The 12,999-nt window shown below is 30.4% G+C and overlaps 1 protein-coding gene across 1 annotated transcript; it reads left to right on the top strand.

The window, feature by feature from the left end:
• Nucleotides 1-4,229: 4,229 nt before the first annotated feature.
• LOC108452534 (flavonol sulfotransferase-like) lies at nucleotides 4,230-5,389 on the top strand. The gene has a single exon (XM_017750333.2). It carries the CDS (start codon nucleotides 4,344-4,346, stop codon nucleotides 5,322-5,324), a length of 981 nt encoding a protein of 326 aa, XP_017605822.1. The 5' UTR covers nucleotides 4,230-4,343; the 3' UTR covers nucleotides 5,325-5,389.
• The last annotated feature ends 7,610 nt before the right edge of the window (nucleotides 5,390-12,999 follow it).

Genomic DNA, 12,999 nt, shown 5'->3' with positions numbered 1-12,999 from the left:
ATCGTTTAACTTAAACAAACGAATATGAATACACATAATTTTAAATAAACGAACATGAACAAACATTTTGAAATTCTTAACGAATATAAACTGAACACAAACAAGCTTAAAAATAAACAAACGAACATGAATAGAGGTTCGTTCATTCAAGCTCGATTCATTTACATCCCTAAGAACATACCTTTGTTCTAAGTAGATTTGATGGTCAATGTCGAAGATCGGAGAATAAAATAGTTTTATGAAAAAAATTGAACTGTAGAAGAGAAAGGGAAATAAGAGCTTTCAATTGGTGCAAGTGGTACAAATATAGAAGGCCATACAATAGTGTTTTTAACAACCCAATGACTTAAATAAAAACTTTCCAATAGTTCAATGCCCATTTTGTAACCTTTTGAAGTTAAGTGACCAAAATGTGAACTTACTAATAGTTTAGTGACCTTGAGTATAATTTACCCAATTTTTTTATACAATTCCATTTTTAGCTTTCATTTAAAATTTAGCGGATATCAATTACTTTAGTATAGTAAGAAAAACCTTAAGTTAATGTATTTTATTCATATAAGTCCTTAAACATTTTAAAATTTAATTAAAAGTAAAAATATTTTAATAAAATGACTTTAAATTTCACGAATCTACAAACCTAAATTCAAACGGCTTTTTTCTCTACGCTCTAACACTGATAGTCAAATCAACTTAAATCTAATATATATTCTTTTGCTCTTCGGTGGGTATGGATCTACTGTACTGATTGTCAAATAGTTATTTGAAGCTCGCTAACTGAACTTTAAAAAACTTAATAATTAAGTGACTTAAATAAATTTTTTGAATAGTTTAATAACTTAAATAAAAATTTTAAATAATTAAATGACAATTTTATAACTTTTAAAATTAAGTGATTAAAACGTAAACTTTTTAAAATAGATTAATAAGATTAGGTGGAGTTTACCAAAATTTAAAAAACATCTAATTTTTAAAAAGTTATTTATTTTCAAAAACTTAACCGAGAGCAGCCGATTTCCTAGTGAGACCTAACCGGTTGATAGGGGCAGACAAGGAAAAAAGTCAATCTGACACGTCTCGTGACTTGGGAGCACGTTAACCATAGTAGTGTTTTTCTTTTAGACCTAATTAGGTCCATTAAAATCTGACACGTTTTATATGTGATTGGACTCTTTTCTACCACCTTCCTTTTTCTTTTTCATATCGAAATCCCGTTTTTACCCCTTAATGTGCTATGCTTTTTTGTTTATTATTATTATTATTATTATTATTTATGTGGAAATAAATAAGGCCCACACTGTGGCTGTGTCTTGTAAGAGATTGGATGAGCTTACTACTTGACTAATAATTTTGTGCCACATTACCGTCATTACAGAAGAATTAACCATTTTATGGTAAACAAATTTTTGACCATTTTACCAATAAATGCTTATTTTTAACTTTATTTACGGAAATAGGTTAATTATGTCATTATTTATCGGAAAAGGCCGAAATATGCAAAACGCATTCACGTAGGAGATTTTTGGGTGAAATTTCAGCAAATCGCATCCTCGAGGGAGCAATTTTGCCATGTCAACACAAAACGCGTTGACGTGGACGCGCTTTGTTGATGTGGCAAAACCTCTCCCTCAGGGATGCAATTTGTTTCGTGTTTTTCTAGAAGGCTATTTGCATGTTTAGTCCCTAGGATTTTTTGGTTTAGGGTTTTGTTAAAATAATTTAGGTTTAGGGTTGTAGGGTTGTAGGGTTAGGGTTTTATTAAAATAATTTAATTTTAGGGTTATCGTGTATTCCTCTCGAACAACAATAGATGTTGAAGTCGCAAATGCTTTATTTGGTGATGAAAATTATGCATATAACTCAAGATAGGTGATCCACTAGCGAGTTGAGTCTGCACCATCGTCTCCAAGCTATAACCACCTTTGATATCAAATGGGTCATAAGTCATGGGATCAACCGAAGCATAAAATCCATACTTAATAGACGAAACTCTCATTAACGTCGTTCCGAAGGTTTTGCGCCTAATTCTTTTACGAAGTTTTGGTTAAAAACCAATCGCGCTGTGTTCTCCGATAATAAAACAATGCCGTTCTCAGTGTCACGGACCTTACCATCATAGTAAATAACCGCACTAATACGTTCACTCATCTTCAATTTCTATTCTGCTTAGCCTCTCTAATTTTTCTTGCTATAACTTATGCAACCTGAGAATGAAATTCGGCTCATTTATAGCCTAAGGCCAAACATGAACTACTGTAGAAAAAGAGCGTCCACGTGGAAGCTTTTTTCATCAATTTTGATGACAGTGCATCCTGCTTCAAGTGTTTTTGACACTATTTTTTCAGAACCGTCTTCTTAAAATTATTTTTTCAGAACTCATGTAAAAAGAGTGTCTCGCCGAGCTTTTTTCAAGAATTTCTTGACAAGCATCCTGCTTGAAGCATTTTTGACATTATCTTTTCAGAACCGTCTTCTCAAAATTAATTTTTCTGAAACTACTGTAAAAAAAAAACAAAATCCTTATTATCAATATAATTTTCCCTAAACCCTAAACATAAACACAGTTATCTTTTTAAAAAATAAACCTTAATTTAATTAATTTTCTTAAAACCCTTAAAACCTAATTTAATTATTTTTTTTAAAAACAAAAACTCTAAACCCAATTTTTTTTTAAATTCTTAAACCCTAAACCCTAAACCTAAATTCTTTTAACAAAATCCTAACCCTACAACCTTAAACCTAAATTATTTTCACAATTCCCTAAACCAAAAAACCCTAGGGACTAAACATGCAAATAGCCCCCTAGAAAAAACACGGAGCAAATCGCGTCCCTAAGGAAATGATTTTGCCACGTTAGCAAAACGAGTCCATGTCAGCGCATTTTGTGCTAACATGGCAAAATCGCTCCCTTAGGGACGCGATTTGCTTAAATTTCACCCAAAAAGCTCCTACGTAGACGCGTTTTGCATATTTCGACCCTTTTCGGCAAATAATGAAATAATTGGCCCATTTTTATAAATAAGGTTGGAAATGGACCTTTATTGGTAAAATTGTCCAAATTTTTCTATGGTTTTTTTATTAAAATAGTATAAAAAATTAATTACAAAAATGAGATAGATTATAGATTAATTATAAAAATGGTGCATTTTCTACAATAAAATATGGATAATATTCTCTTTAACAGTTCCATTTGTCTGCCAAGATTTTGCCTATTATAAAAAGGTGATTGTTATAAACTTATAACAACATGTAATTACAGAGAGATAATTGTTGTAAACCTACCATAGAATTCATGTCATGGACAGGTGCGAAATTAGGGGGCTAGCAAGGGCCCCGGCTTCTCCTAAAATGAAAAATTTTCAATTTAGTCTCTTTAAAATTTTAAATTAGTAAAAGTAAAATTACATTTTGGCCCACTAAAAATATAAAAATTTGATTTAATCCTTTAAAAATTATAAAGATATAGGTTATTAAAATGGTGAAATTGCATTTTACTATCGTAAAATTACAATTTAATTTCACCTCCTAAAAAATTTTCTAGTTTCACCTCGGTCATGAATTTCATTCAAATAAAGAATGAATTATATTTAAAAAAAATGAAAGTGAGAACCAAATCAACAAAATTAAAAGACATAGTAGATGCATTATTGCTTTTATGCATATTTTATTTTACAATATTTCACAGGATTAATTATTAAGTTCATAAATCTAATAAGTCTAAAAACAATATGAGTTTTCAAATTAAATTAATTAATTTATCATGAGTTATTAAAATCAAGATTGTCATATTTTACATGTGTTTGCAATTTTCGCCGATACTAGAGATGCTTGGGTCGGGCTCATATAAGGTATCTAGACTAATTTTTTAAGCTTACTTTTTTGTCCAAGCTCAGCTCAATTTTAGAAAAGTAAACTCAGACCTAACTCGCCTATATTTAATTTTTTAGATTAATTTTTATTTAAAAATATTTTTAAAAACTATAATACTCTAAATACACTACCATAAATATAATAAATCTTTTATTGTATTAAATATAATTTTAGAATTTTATATTTTGGGTTAGATTATTTTAGATTATTATTTAATATGTAAATAATATAATATTATTTTATAACATAATATTTTCTAAATCTTCTTCTCTTTCGGGGGGTGTGTGAGTGACCCAACTAATGACTATTTTATAACATAATTAATATAATATTATTTTATAACATAATACTTTGGGGGGTGTGTGAGTGACCCAACTAATGACTATTTTACAAGAAATCAATCTCTTTCTTCTTCCATATATGTGTGTGATTTTTGTTTCAGCCCAAATCATCTTTCTATTAGCCTGTTCCTCATGGAATCCCATATTGAGAAACAAAATGAAGATGCGCTTCAAAAATCTTTCAAAGAAATGATATCTACTCTCCCTAAAGGGAATTGTTGGGGTTGTTTTGAAGATCTATGTCAATATCAAGGTTTTTGGTTCTTCTCGACTTTTCTACAAGGAGCTTTGTCGGCTCAACAACAATTCCAGGCGCAACCCACTGATATCATCCTTTGTAGCTCTCCAAGAACAGGCACAGCCTGGTTAAAATCCCTCACTTTCGCCACTATTACAAGAACCTTATATGATGATTCCACCACCCCTTTGCTTTCCAAGATGCCTCATGATGTTGTGCCTTTCATGGAGTTCGATCATGCCCAGTTTTCCACTAATCGACATCTTGGAATTCCTCTTTTAGCCACTCATCTTCCTTATTCCTTATTACCCAGATCTATAATTGATTCCGGTTGTAAACTTATTTACATTTGCAGGGACCCCAAAGATACATTTGTTTCATTGTATCATTTCGCTGCTAGGTACTCCAAATCCCAAAATACTCAACCTATTCAACTTGATGAAGCGTTCGAGTTGTTTTATGAAGGTGTAAGTCCGTATGGGCCTTATTGGGATCATGTTTTGGGGTATTGGAAAGCAAGTTTGGAACATCCAGACAAGTTAATGTTCTTGAAATATGAAGAATTGGTTGAAGATACTGTTTTGTATATTAAGAAAATAGCAGAGTATATGGGTTATCCTTTCTCGTCAGAGGAACAACAACAATGGGTGTCTGAAAACATTGTGAAGATGTGCAGTTTCGAGAATTTAAGTGGCTTGGAAGTAAATAAAACCGGGAGACATCGTGAAGGGCAAGGAAATTTGGGGCTAGAAAATAACATTTATTTTCGGAAAGGGAAGCCTGGAGACTGGAAGAATTATTTGACCACTGAAATGGCTCAACGTTTAGACCACCGAACAATGCAAAAATTGAGTGGTTCAGGTTTAAGTCTGTAATTGAAGGTTGATAATCTAGGGTTTGTAATTATCCATTTTAATAATAATATTTTCAATTAAGGTTATCTTACTCGGGATTTGTAATTATCCCTTTTAGTAATATTAATGGGTATTAATCTATTATATTATTCATTGAATCTTTAGTTGATTGAATCTTTAGTTGGAGTTCGTTAGTAGAACTTTATCCGTTAAATGACCATTCCTTAAATCTTTAGTTGGAGGTCGTTGGTAAAATTTTATCAATTAAATAATTTAAATAAATAAATTTTTTTAAATAGTTTAATAATTTAAATACATTTTTTTAAATAATTTAATAATTATTTTTCAATTAGACCTAACCGGAGTTGGGTCTGGTAAGAGATAAAGATTTTCTCATAAAATGATTCTATAAAGACAAATAATGTGTCTTTTTAGGTGTATTGGTGTAATTTTGGTCAATTTTCTTTTAGCCCCTATATTATGTGTAAGTTGCATATTTAATCCCTGTAGTTTAACCTAGTTCATTTTAGTATGTGGTTTTTGAATTTTAAAATTTTAGTTTTAACTCAAATTATACCAGTTAAATTTATTATGTTAATTTCTATTCGCAGTCTCATATTATCTATAAGTTGTTGATTTAATCTTTGTTCTTCAATTACATTATTTTTGGTCTCTACATTTCTTGAATTTTGAAATTTCAGTTTAATAGTTGTTCGTGGCGGATCGTGAGATTAAGCTTTTTGGGGAGGCTACTTAAAAATTCCAAAAAAAAAATTAAGAGTTTAATAAGATTTTTCTTTAAAATGGGGTCTAATTAAATTTTTTTAGAAAAATATACAATGAGTTTAATGAGAAGTTCTAGAAATTTTAGGAGAGTGTAATTGAAATTTTTAAAAATAAAATAAAACGCATAATAAGATTTTTTAAAAAACTTAGGGGACCTAATTAAAATTTCAAAAAAAGTAGTTTAATAAGAATTAAAAAATTGGGTTCTAGTTAAATTTATTAAAAATTATGTGAGACTAATAAGATTTTACAGAAATTTTAAGAGAGTTTAATTAAAATCTTTAAAATAGATTAAAGGTATAGTGAGAATTTTCAAAATTCAAGGGACTTGATTAATTTTTTTAAAAAAAATTAGGGACTAATGAAATATTTCAAAATTTTGAGGGTGGGGCAAAGGCTCCCCACCATTACCATTCGTCACTAGTGGAGGTTACATTTATTAACTAAAATAAAATAACTCTGGCTCTATCTTAGAGCATGATATATTCTTTCCCTCTGCTGGTGTTTTTGTGTTTTGGCTTGACTGTGGGTGTGCTTTATGTCCTTTCATTTACCCATAAGCCGCCGAGAGTTTATTGCATATTTTTATGTATTTTTTGTGTGTTCCAGTTGGGGTGAGCAGTGACTTTCTTGCTTTGCTCTCCTTTTATAATTACTTTTTTAACTTGGAATTAAAGCTCTCCGTATTAGTAGATTTGTTCATGGATCGGGTTATCTAGTCCGGCCTGAAGGACCGCCTAAAATGTTAGAGGGTTTGGATAAAAATATAGCCCTGAAAAATAGGTTTGGACAAAAAATAAAGCTCGTTTAAAAAATAAGCCGAGTCTCGGGTAAAGTATTTTTGGCCCGGGCCCGGCCCAAATTCACTAAATGACAAAAAAATCTACTTTTTTTTTGTTTTTGAATGTTATTTTCTTATTGTTTTCTCTCTATTTTGCTACCATATTACTATTATGTTACTATTATTTTGTTGTTATTGTTTGAATATAGTATAAAACTTATTTTATTATTAATTTGTTATTATTTTAAAGGCATTTGTTAATTTTGTTATCATTTTAGAGGTATTTGCTTGTTAAGTTGCATCTATCTTAGTGCTATTTAAGTCTACATAATTTTTAAAATTTATTTTCAATTTTTGGAAAATATTTTTTTGATTTTTAGTATTTTGATGTATTATATATATTTAAAATTATATAAAATAATATAAAAAATTAATAAGGGCGGGTCGAGCTTGGGCAAAATTTTAAGCCCTTTTTTGGGCCAGGCTCAGCCTGAGCCCAATGAATGACCTAAATTTTTAGTTGAGTCCGACTCGGCCCGGCCCATGAGCACCTCTAGGTATTACTCTAAAAAAAAATTTAAATGAAATTTCTCAAATAATTCAATGACTATTTTTCGATCAGATCTTGTGGATTGGGTCTGGTAAGAGGTAGGATCAGCTTACTAATTGACCAATAATTTTGTGCCATATCACCATCATTACACAAAAATTAACAATTTTATCCTAAACAAATATTTCTCATTAAATGATTCTACAAACACAAATAACGTGTACTTTTAGGTGTATTGGTGTAATTTTGGTCAATTTTCTTTTAGCCTCTATATTATGTGTAAATTGCATATTTAATCCCTATAGTTTTACCTAGTTCATTTTTGTACGTGGTTTTTGAATTTTAAAATTTTAATTTTAGCTCAAATTATACCAGTTAAATACGTTGGACAAAATACGCTAGCGAACAAAATATATAAATATAAATAAACAAATATTTTTATATAAAATAAAATATAAATAGAATAATTTATATTTAAATTGTTAAATACGAAAACAGATAAAAATCGTAACAAAAAGTTAAAATTGAAAAGAAATGTTGAGGCCTGTTTAATATAGTTTCTTTAAGACAAATTCGGCCGCTCCTATGGTACTTGGAGAAACATTGTTCGAATGTCTCTCAGGATAGAACAACACAATGATCGAAACAGTAGCACCTCTGCAGCGATCAAAGAACAAACGTTGCCTTTTTCTATCACTGGAATGTTGGAAAATATGGAGAAGAAAAGAAGAATTAAGAGAAAATAATCTCGGTGTGAGAGAGTGGAAATTAAGCAAAAAATTTTGAAGAAGTCTTAGCCTCCTATAGGCATTCAAAGTGGATGAATTTTTTTGGGCTAGACATTTCGCGTCGCCCACATCATGCGGGTGCACCCCAACCTCAACGGGTTTGGACTTACACCCCCCTTACGCGTGAGGTAAGATTTTGAGCTTAGTCATTCAATCACTATTTAAGAGGGTTCTCATATATATACATATATCACATTTGGTATTTAATCAATGTAGGATTTAAGCTTTTCTTTCCATCAACAAATATTTCCAAGTAGCTTACTTTGAGCATCAATTTTTCATTCTTCACTCAACTATTTTGAGCATATAATATACCGTTGTAAATGTCTCATGGAGTAGAATATGAAATAATAATTTTATGATTCAACTCTCCACCTTTACCTATTGAGAATATGCCTCAAATTTCCTATAAATTACAATTTTTCTAAGAAAATTTGTTACGTTATTTTCTATTAGTAGCCTCATATTATCCATAAGTTGTTGATTTAATCTTCGTTCTTCAATTACATTATTTTTAGCTTCTATACTTCTTAAAATTTGAAATTTTAGTCTAATAGTTGTTGTGGCGAATCGTGAGATTAAGTTTTTTTTTTTTGGAGGCTACTTAAAATTTTCAAAAAAATTTAGAAGTTTAATAAGATTTTTTAAAATGGGGTCTAATTAATTATTTTTAAATATTGTGAGTTTAATGAGAATTTCTAGAAATTTTAAGAGAGTGTGATTGAGTACTTTTAATGCTTCTATTTTGTTGTTCAAATTTCCATGTTAAAATCCAGCTCATTTAAATTTTGACTTGACAACTTGAATAGGATTAAAATCATGGGCCTCATAACTTTTCTTTCTTTTATTTATTTATTTCTTTTTCTTTTACCGTTGAATGCTCTTATTTTTTTATTTTATTTTATTTTATTTTTTCTCTTCTACTCCTTAATTGAAACCCTAACTAATATACTCAATAGCTGTCGATTTCGGTGTTTATGGTGGTCTTTCGTGCCGATTTTGACACTAAAGAAGAGATTTTCTCTTTCTCATTGACTTCTACAGTTCAAATCTCCCGGTAGCCTGCTCCAAATCTTCTAAAATAATAGCCAAAACTTCGAACTACTCTTTCTTCGATCTCTATTTTGCACTGCCGACTCATCACCAGTCAGAGATATGTTGTTCCCCGTAGTTAAACACACCACCTCACTATTCAAATCATTGAATGAAGTCATGGAGCTTTGAACCCAAACAGAGTCATGGGCTTCCACCCCTAACACCCTTTTTTTTTTTTTTCATTTTAGACCACTTTTTTTAAATATATCAATGCCTCCTGACACACCGACGATACCATTAAAAAATATTTTTTTGTTCTCTAGTATACTAGTATTTTATTGGGTATTTTTAAAAAAATACATACCGATGCCACCTAACATAGTGGCGGTACAAAAAAAATTTATTATTTTTTTAAAAACTCATGATTGCTTGATTTTTTTTCAATAAACCGTCCATTTTCGTAAATAATTTTCTCTTGACCCAATTTTGTAACTACTTTTTTATATTATTTTTGTAAATAAACCGTTAATTGGACACTTAATTGTATTATTTTAGGCTTTTTTACCCCAATAATACAAAAAAATAATAATTTAATAACTTAAATGGTATGCCCACCAAATTATTTACCAAAATGGTATGGCTTGAATAGTAACCCCAGGTGGTGCTTGGGAAGGTGGCGACACCACCTAACTTTATCCCTAAAATCACGACGGCATCATTAGGCCATTATAAGGTTATAAAAAATAAATATTTTATTGATGGTGTCACCCTATATGGCGGCATCAATATGAAGAACAACTGGGTAAAATACGGGGAATATACGTGTTATAAAAAATTGTTTTTAATGGGTAGAGGGGGAAGTTGGGCAACACCATTGTTTGTACAAAAAATAGTAACTCGGGACTGAGAAGCATGAAAAATGCGAGTCAAAAGCGAAGGTTTCAGGCCTAAAAAGAATAAAAAGGGGTGACCCCGTGATTCCGTGATTGTCCGGTCATGTTCACCATTGTTTCTATTTGTTTCTCAAGTGAATGTCAGCCATGGATTTAACTTTCGAACTTTTCTGATTATAGTCTTTACAATAACATACATCATCCAAGCAAATTGGCTGTGGGAGCGAACTTCCATTGTTTCAAACATAAAATCGAGCCCAAGTGAGAAGACCCTGTCTGTGCTAACGGAGGCAAGTGGACTGTAAATTTCCAGGTTGTTGAAATTATTAAGGTATGTTTTAGTTTAAAATTCTAATCAATAATAGTTTACCATGATGATTTTAGAAAAATTAATCTTTTGGGGCTCCGATTTTGTATAGATTTAATTACTGGTTTTCCTTTTGTAAAAAATTTTGGATCATTTTACTTACTTTACATTTGCCATCTAGTTTACTGCCTTATGTTTTCTGTTATAAGCTGGCATCCAGTTTGCCATGTTTTCTTATTAAATTATTTTGGTCCTTCACAAATCAAAGACAATATAGCAGCCATACGCTAAGTAAATATAATGTTGAGTAAAATAGAACCAAATTCATAAATTGAAGTGGGATTTGGATTAAATTTTATTTTTTGATTAAAAAATTAGAAATTAATGATTATACGTTAGATTAAATAACAAACTTATCTTTTTGTAAAAATTTACCAAAGGAATCTAAATATAATGTTTTCACGTGTCCTGCCATCACCATTTCCGTTAATTACAGCATCAACTATTGCATAGGATTCTAAGGACCCAAATATAATAAATAATTAAATTACATAATTTTGAGAACACACAAAATGCCAATAATGTTACATAATTAAATTACAAACTTACATAATTTACATAATTTACATAACATACATAACTTAACAACTTACATAACTCACATAACTTATATAATTTACATAACTCACATAACATACATAACTTAACAACTTATATAACTCACATAACTTACATAATTTACATAACTCACATAACATACATAACTTAACAACTTACATAACTTACATAACTTACATAATTTACATAACTCACATAACATACATAACAACTTACATAACTCACATAACTTACATAACTTAACTAATACATGTAGTTTAATCTAATAATTTCCTTAAAAGCATATAGCTTAAAGTTCAAATTTCATAACTTACATAATCTACATAACTTACATAAAACATAAATATATATCATATCAAAACTTACATAATAAACAACTTACCTGTGTAATTTATTGTCAACTTTAGACTTCAACAACTACGAAATGGATAGGACTTGGATGAATCTGTCAAGGGCAAGCAACGGCTATCGAAATGGAGTACAAACTTTTCTAAATTTTGCATTTCAAAATGCAAGCCAAGAGTATATGTTTCTTTGCCCGTGTAAGAAGTGTGGCAATATCAATTGGAATTAAAAAAGATCAATTTGGTTTTACAATGGTGAATTTCTCTCGATTGATTCACACTGGAGAACAATTGATAGACGAGCCGTATATATTTTCTTCTCAAGTGAAACAAGTTTTTTACTTGAAAGATCCAACTGATGAGGGTTGGTACGCTGTACTCCGAAACACCTGTAGAGACTTGTTTGACATGGGCAATGAAAATAGAGATGACATCGTCAAAAGATCAGAAACTTTACCTTTTTCAGAACAAAACTTAAATGAAAATATCCCTAGTACTAGTACACAATTTCAATGGGTTCGTCAGGATGTGGAGGAAGATATTTACGAATTATGATGTAAGATTTTACGATTTTTTATTTATATGTAATATTATAATTTTAATCTTGGTCATGTCATATAATTTAACTATTTTATATGTACTATTATTGTTGTTATTTGTTACTAAAATTTCAACTATTTTATGTGTGTTGTAGGAAAAATGCGTTGAAGAAGATTAAGAGATTTAAGTATTGTCCAGAATAATTCAAATTCGGAAGAAGGAAATAGTGAACAGCAGACAGTTATTGGATCTTCGAATGTGCCGGAGACACTTGATGAGCCTGCAGAATTTCAAAGTAATCTTAAGTTTATTTTACATGAGTGTTGACTTTTATTATTGATTTATTTTTCAATTTTAAATAATAATAATATAGCATTTTTTAGCTGAAAATGGTGGGACGCGCAGAGGTCAAGGACGTACGCTACTTAAAGATTTATACGACTTAAATCCTGTAGAGCGTGTCAAAGTAAGTAGGAACAGTCATGGTCAGCCTGTTGGATCTGAAGCTCGACTTTTAGCAGGCTATTTGGGCATTGTAGCACGAAATACCAATATGTTCATAACATGCTTGATAGCAACAAAAATCAAGCTCTTGATAATATTAAGGTAACAAAACGTGAATGTATTTTATATTACTTTGGTTTAAGTTTCATTTATATTTACTTTCTAAACTTGTGTTTTTTTAGGAGAGATTTGCTTTAGAGGTCTCGGATGACTATATCAAGTAGGCATTGCGTAAAAAATGGAGAGACCATAAAAGCACTTTGAAAAAAGAATATTTTAAGAAAGACATAAGCCTCGAAGATAAATTACGAAATGTCCCGCCGGGAATGCTGAGGTACCAATGGGAAGATGCAATTAGATTCTGGAATTCAAAGAAAGGAGAGGTATTACTACTTCCAAACTCTTAAAAATTTTTCAGTTTATAGTATTTACTATATACGTAATAATAATTTCATTGTGTAGGACCATGAGCGAGTTGGAACAAGCAGCAGGCAAAAACAAAAATTCACGCACACGGCTGGGTCGAGAAGTTTTGCTTGTGTAGTTGAGG

The sequence above is a fragment of the Gossypium arboreum genome, chromosome 5 (genome assembly GCF_025698485.1).
Source record: "Gossypium arboreum isolate Shixiya-1 chromosome 5, ASM2569848v2, whole genome shotgun sequence".
Taxonomy (NCBI): Eukaryota; Viridiplantae; Streptophyta; class Magnoliopsida; order Malvales; family Malvaceae; genus Gossypium; species Gossypium arboreum.
Note: the sequence above shows the minus strand (reverse complement) of the source record. Positions and strands in the feature narration are given on the sequence as shown.

Bases quoted from the DNA above. Each gene is read 5' to 3' on its own strand.
- LOC108452534 (XM_017750333.2), top strand. From the start codon at position 4,344: ATGGAATCCCATATTGAGAAACAAAATGAAGATGCGCTTCAAAAATCT.